General features: G+C 40.1%; 1 protein-coding gene across 7 annotated transcripts in view; it reads left to right on the forward strand.

Annotated features, from left to right (window-relative positions):
- LOC113821136 (zinc finger protein 474) overlaps nucleotides 1–7,500 on the forward strand; it is a 98,103-nt gene that overhangs the window by 12,772 nt on the left and 77,831 nt on the right. The window contains exon 1 of one of the 7 annotated variants that reach the window (XM_070134748.1): nucleotides 2,422–2,610. The exons of 3 other annotated variants lie outside the window; for them this stretch is intronic. In XM_070134748.1, the coding sequence (XP_069990849.1) occupies nucleotides 2,571–2,610 (40 nt within the window). In that variant the 5' untranslated portion in view covers nucleotides 2,422–2,570. Of the gene's footprint in view, nucleotides 1–2,421; nucleotides 2,611–7,500 lie in introns of those variants that run through there. 3 more of the 7 variants (XM_070134752.1, XM_070134754.1, XM_070134755.1) reach the window with 3 other exon arrangements.

Raw genomic sequence — 7,500 nt, forward strand, 5'->3', positions numbered from 1 at the left:
GGAACCAACCGCGTTAGTAACTCCGAGCTGAACATGCAGTCTAAAAGTCCTTTCGACATCCGCGGGAAGGAGAAATAAACAAAGAGGAAGAGGAACTGAAGCGAAACACAGACGCACGCAAATCCACGCAGATCCACGCGAATCCGCCCAAACCCACGCAGATCCACGCGAATCCAAGCATCAACAGGACTCTGCAACACCCGGGGGCTCCCCTCCTGCCTCCCCCAGGTGACGGTGAGGCTAAAAATAGGACCTTGGGTCACCCTTGCCCTTGGTGGGTCGATACGCCCGCAAGGCTGTGAGTCACTGCGGGCGTAGGCGAGGGCGGTGGGCGGCCTTGGCAGGGGATGCTTACCTGGGCTGATGGGGGGTGAGGGGGGCGGGGCGGGAAGGTGAACGGTCCTGCGGGTATCGTGGTACTTGGGTCGTCTTCCGAAGATATATAGGATTTTGGTTCTTAGGACGTCGTGGCATAGAGTTGGATCTGCAGTGGCGGCGATGACGTAGTGTTAGCGTTCGGGGATCAAGTCAGGTCATTGTGCCAGGGGAAATCTGGAAGTGGAGGGGGAGGGGGAGCACTCGTCCTCCTCCTCCCCCTTCTCCTCTTTCTCCCTCTCTCCTCGTTCTCCCCCCTCTTCCTCCTCCTCCTCTCCCACCACCATCTCCTTCTCTTCCTTCCCCCTTCCCCTCCCACCCCCCCTTCTCTTCTTCGTCCACCTCTTTCTCTTCCTCACCAACAACCACCTTCTCCTCCTCTCCCACCACCTCCTCCTCCTCCCCTCTTTCCTCCTCCTCCTCCTCTCCCACCACCACCTCCTCCTCCTCCTCCCCTCTTTCCTCCTCCTCCTCCTCCTCACCCAGTACCACCTCCTCCTCCTCCTCACCCAGTACCGCCTCCTCCTCCTCCACCACCACCTCCTCCTGCTCTCCTACCACCACCTCCTCCTCCTCCCCCTCTCTTTCCTCCTCCTCCTCCTCCTCACCCAGTACCGCCTCCTCCTCACCCAGTACCGCCTCCTCCTCACCCAGTACCGCCTCCTCCTCACCCAGTACCGCCTCCTCCTCTTCCTCCTCACCCAGTACCGCCTCCTCCTCCTCCTAACGTGGTCCGCACCGTGATACCATCCTGCACGTCTCTGATCCTGCATTTCCTCACCCAAAAGCATTCCAACCCGTTAAAAATCCTTCCTCGGTCTCAATGGGTTAAATAGATGGACACGTGGATTTTATTACGATTCCACAAAACCTCTTTTTTCTAAGGTTATTATTACTGTTTTTCTTTTCATAATATGGTTTATTGTTGATGTATATTGCTGTTTTTTTTCGTTGAATTAGTTCACACGTCTTAACGAGACATCTAACCTCAGCGGCAACGCATTCAGACAATATTTCCCTCAGTCGTTCATTCCACCGAAGATAATAATAATGATAATAAAATAATAATGATAATAAAATCCTCAAAAGTCAGCCACAGCACACGAAACCAATCATATAAGAAGGATCCACAAAGACAGAGAAAATATCCACGCCACTGACGTCATAAGCCACGCGACGCCACAGGACAATGGAGAGAAAAGGGAAAAATAGATAGGTTTATAGATAGGCCTATAGTGTTATATAGTGGGGTTTCTGCTATTGTGTTTTGCCATATAGATATTCCTTCAATGATTTAAGAAAGGAATAAACTGAAAACACATGATACAAGATACAATATTCTGGAAACAAGCATACTGGAGAGACACTATACAAAATACAATATATTGAATACAAATAAACATGAAATAAACACTTTATAATTATTTATAAGTATATATTTTTTCTAGAAATGAATGAAATAAACACTTTATAATTGTTTATAAGTATATATTTTTTTTCTAGAAATGAACATTAAGACATGGAAAGAACTTCAAATGAGATGAGAAGGGTGATTATCCTTATATAACGACCATCCCGGAAGTAAGCCCAGATACAGGCTTCAGAAAAGTTGCCGACCCTCAAATACCATTATTACGGCGAAGAAGAGAAAGATAGAAAAGAATATTCACGTGGGTTTTATTCCTTCGTTTTATCTTTGCTTTTCCTTTCATGAAAAATGGGTTCGTGTTTATGAGTTTATTTTCTGAGATTGTTTGCGTCCTGGCGTCACGCACAAACAATATAGTTGCACATACTCAAGCACGAACATATACATGTATATACATAAGCTCACATACAAACCATACAAACCTGAAATCTTGAAAAACAATCAAACATACAGTATTATATCTGCACATGCAGGTACTCACACACACACACACACACAAACACACACACACACACATACACACAAGCACACAGACGCACACAAGCTCACAGACACACACAAACACAAGCACACACAAACACTTAAACACAAGCACAAACACACACCTACAAACACACAAACACAAACACAGACACACTAACACCCCCTCACAAACGACCACAAAAACAAACCCGGAACGAACGCACACACACACACACACACACACACGCAGGAGGCAAGAAGCTGGCCCTCTCATCAGTCAGCTGAGAGTCAGGCCGCGAGCAGGATGTCGTCAGCTGTGGCCTTCTTGCTAAAGGGTGACTGGGGTATGTTATTGCCTTACACCCTTCTCACTCTTACGTGTCCCAAGTGTGCTCCGGGAGTGTATGTTGCTCTAACTATAACGTAAAGAAAGGGAGGATTTGTTTTGCCTTTAATGTGCGGTGTTTTTGTTATTGTTTACCTCTCTCCCGTTCGTGTTTCCTCCGTGTCACGTGACTACCTTTCCGTGAGGGTAGATGTCTGCAGAGTGACTGGGGAGAGAGAAAGAAAAAAAAGGAAAAAAATATATATGTTGTTATCCACGTGTCCACGCAACCCTTTTGCAAGGGACAAAAATTTTACTTCGCTCTCTTGAAAATAAGAGGAAAAAACAAGAGGGAAATAAGATATAGGAAATTAATATCTGAAGAAACCGTGTTTAAGTGAAGAATAATTTAATTTATTTGTATGCCATGAAGACAACAAGTGGAGACTGCTGTACTTAAGGGAAGTAGGACTTATTTTTTTCGTTTTTGAATTGATAAGATGAAGATACGAATTAATTTAGCAAAAAAAAAAAAAAAAAAAAAAAAAAAAAGAATTGATAGACAAGGCATAAATTAAAAGCGCTTAACGTAATAAGGGATTTAATTAATAAGCTTGCGGGTTACGTAAGCAATATTTTAGACTTAATATTTTTTTTCTAATTAGGGCATTTCTTACCATGAAAAAAAATATGATTAATGAAAGATTTAATCTATTTTATAATGAAAAAAATGGAGTTTGTAGAGTAGAAATACATTAGTCGAAGAGGTAGTTGCAAGTGCGTGAGTAAAAGGTATAAAAGATCAGATTTTCTTCCACAGGGTACTATGAGCTCAAATATTAATTATAAACGATTTACAACGATTATCAACTTTAACGATTAGCTAATAACAGCGCTCAGGAGATTAGTTAACCCAAACGTTATCCTTAACCTAATACGTCACGTGGTCCGCAGAGATAACCGTCTTATTAACAGAAAGGAAAGAAAATAAATATATTGAATACAAATAAACATGAAATAAACACTTTATAATTATTTATAAGTATATTTTTTTTTATCTAGAAATGAATGAAATAAACACTTTATGATTATTTATAAGTATATTTTTTATCTAGAGATGAATGAAATAAACACTTTAGGATTGTTTATAAGTATATATATTTTTTTCTAGAAATGAACATGAAGACATGGAAAGAACTTAAAAATGATTAGCTAATAACATCGCTCAGGAGATTAGTTAACCCGAAACGTTATCCTTAAGCTAATACGTCACATTGGCCTCAGGGAAAACTACCTTATTAACAGAAAGGAGAGAGATAGAGGTTCTTTCTGTCTCCAATCTTACTGCCGGTTTGTTAAAATTGTGCGAGGTCCGACCCAAAGAATATTCGTATACTTAACATGCATAAATAAAGAAGTAAATGCATATCTATCAGTCTAGACGTGCATATCAACCGGGCAAATAGATAGTTAAATGTATATCTATCAGATATAAAGACAGATATGCCTTTATTTCTGCGTCTGTATTTATGAAAATTCATTGGGTCGGGCCTGGCACAATTTTAGCAAACTGGCCGTTAATCATGAACTGGAGATTCTTTGTCTTTCCAATCCGTATCGTGAGAGAATCGTGAGCTGGAGATTCTCTTTCCAATCCGAATCAGGAAAAAAATCACAACAGATATTCTTTGCCTCTAATCCGAATCTCGAGAGAAACACGAGGTGGAGATTCTTTCTCTTTCCAATCCGAATCACAAGATGGGAGAATCTTTGTTTTTCTAATCTGAATCACGAAAAATCACGGAATAGATATTCTTTGCCTCCAATCCGAATCACTAGATGGGGGATTCTTTGCCTCTCCAATCCGAATCATGAGAAAATCACGGAATGGATGTTCTTTGCCTCCAATCCGAATCACTAGATGGGGGATTCTTTGCCTCTCCAATCCGAATCATGAGAAAATCACGGAATGGATGTTCTTTGCCTCCAATCCGAATCACTAGATGGGGGATTCTTTGTCTTTCCAATCCGAATCACGAAAAATCACGAAATGGATATTCTTTGCCTCCAATCCGAATTACGAGTTGGGAGAATCTTTGTCTTTCTAATCCGAATCATGAGAAAATCACGGAATGAAGATTCTTTCTCTAATCTAACGGTCGGTTTGTTAAAAATGCGCGAAACTCGACCCAATGAATATTCACTCTACGGACATGCATATAAACAAAAATAAAGGTATATCAGACTGGGCATGTATATCTACCGGATAGATAGATAGATAAGTGTACATATATCAGATAGATAAATGTATTCATATAGCATAGATGAATGCATTTATATCAGATAGATAGACGTATTTATATCAGATAGATAAACGTATTTATATCTGATAGATAAACGTATTTATATCTGATAGATAAACGTATTTATATCTGATAGATAAACGTATTTATATCTGATAGATAAACGTATTTATATCTGATAGATAAACGTATTTATATCTGATAGATAAACGTATTTATGTCTGATAGATAAACGTATTTATATCTGATAGATAAACGTATTTATATCTGATAGATAAACGTATTTATATCTGATAGATAAACGTATTTATATCTGATAGATAAATGTGTATATATCAGATGGATAAATGCATTTGTATCAGCTAGATGAATGTATATATATATATATATATATATATATATATATATATATATATATATATATATATATATATATATATATATATATATATATATATGTATATATATATATATATATATATATATATATATATATATATATATATATATATATATATATCAGACAGATAAACAGATATGCATTTATACCTGTTTCCGTATGTATGTGTGTATGTATGTCCGCAAAAATTAATATTCACCGGAACGGGCTTCGAACACTTTTAACAAACTGCTCTTAATTCAGTAACAAAAAAGAAAAAAGGAAAAAGGAAAAATAAAATGCAAGGAAAGAGAAGAGTTCGCCAATAGTTCGGATAAGGTCACAGCGGCGTTGTTGGTTCCGGTAATGGCCGGATAGCGAGGGATGGGACGGCACCCAGATCACTAGTACCCCCGCCCCCCTCCCCTCCCTTCCCCCCTCCCTCCCCCCTCTGTGTCCTCACGCGAGAATACGATGAGAGATGAGAGGGAGGGAGGGAGGGGGGGAGGGAATTAGGGAAGGGGGGGGGGGAGGAAGAAAGTGTAAGTGCCAAGGTGTGTGGCAGGGAGAGAGATTGAGATAGATAGAGAGGGAGGGAAGGACGGAGAGGGAGAGAGAGAGAGATAGAGAGGGAGGGAAGGATGGAGAGGGAGAGATAGATAGAGAGAGAGAGAGAGAGAGAGAGAGAGAGAGAGAGAAAGATGCAGGGATAGAGACAGTGACAGACAAATAGACAGACAGAAAGAATACGACATCAAGAAAGAGAGCCAAACAGAGACAGAGAAAGCTAGATCGAGACAGAAAAAGAAAGAGAGAGAAAGATAGAAAAAGAAAGAGAGAGAAAGATAGAAAAAGAAAGAGAGAGAAAGATAGAAAAAAGAAAGAGAGAGAAAGATAGAAATTGAAAGAGAGAGAGAAAGAGACACAAGAACACGTGACCAGGTGACCGCCGGTGTCTCTCTGGGCATCGATCTTCCACGAGACTCGGAGGCGAAGGCAACATCACCTCATTGTCTCGCTCCCTGATGTTGGAATCTCAGGGAATCTTTCGGAATCTTTTGGAATTTCTTGGAATCTTTTGGAACCTCATAGGATCTGTTGGAATCTCTTGGAATCTCTTGGAATCTCGTGGAAATTCTTGGAATCATGGAATCTTTCCTTGGAATCTCTTGGAATCTCGTGGATCTTTTGGAATCTCATGGAATTTCTTGGAATCTTATGGAATCTCTTGGAATATCGTGGAACTTCTTGGAATCTTTTGGAATCTCTTGGAATATCGTGGAACTTCTTGGAATCTTTTGGAATCTCGTGGAACTTCTTGGAATCTTTTGGAATCTCTTGGAATCTCGTGGAACCTCTTGGAATATCTTGGAACCTCATGGAATATCGTGGAACCTCTTGGAATCTCTTGGAACCTCTTGGAATATCTTGGAATCTCGTGGAACCTCATGGAATCTCTTGGAATCTCGTGGAACCTCTTGGAATATCTTGGAATCTCGTGGAACCTCATGGAATCTCGTGGAACCTCTTGGAATATCTTGGAATCTCGTGGAACCTCATGGAATCTCTTGGAATCCCATGGAATCTCTTGGAATCTCACGACCTCACAAATCTCGGCACCTCGTTTTCTTCGCCAGTGATATTCAAATGGTGGGTTGTTTCGTGGTTGTGGGCGTGTGATTGGGATGGTTACTTCTAGGTTGTTGTTGTTGTGTTTTATTATTATTTTCATTATCATCATTTTAGTTTTTTATTGTTATTATTTTTCTTATTTTGTGTATCATTATTATTATCATCATCATTATCATAACCCTTACTATCACCATCATCAATCATAATCATTATCATTATTATTAATATCATCATCATCATCATCATCATCATCATCATCAATCATCATCATCATCATCATCATCATCATCATCATCATCATGAATCATGAATCATCACCATCATCATCACTATTGCATGTATTCGTATTTGCATTCTTAAGTTTCTCGTCGCCCTTGCACAGGAATTTATCAGAAGAATAACGAGCCAACATAACCAACATACACCGCTTATTTCCGCCTCATATCCGTCATTCCCTCATGAGCTGAACTCTGCTCTCCTGTCATGCAAAAGTGACTCAGGAAATAAGGAATCACATGACAGCTTGACGGATGGAGTGTCATTTTAGCTCGCCGCAGGAACCAGCTTGACAGGTAGCCTACACCATGCCTGTGTA

Source organism: Penaeus vannamei, chromosome 20 (genome assembly GCF_042767895.1).
Source record: "Penaeus vannamei isolate JL-2024 chromosome 20, ASM4276789v1, whole genome shotgun sequence".
Lineage (NCBI taxonomy): Eukaryota > Metazoa > Arthropoda > Malacostraca > Decapoda > Penaeidae > Penaeus > Penaeus vannamei.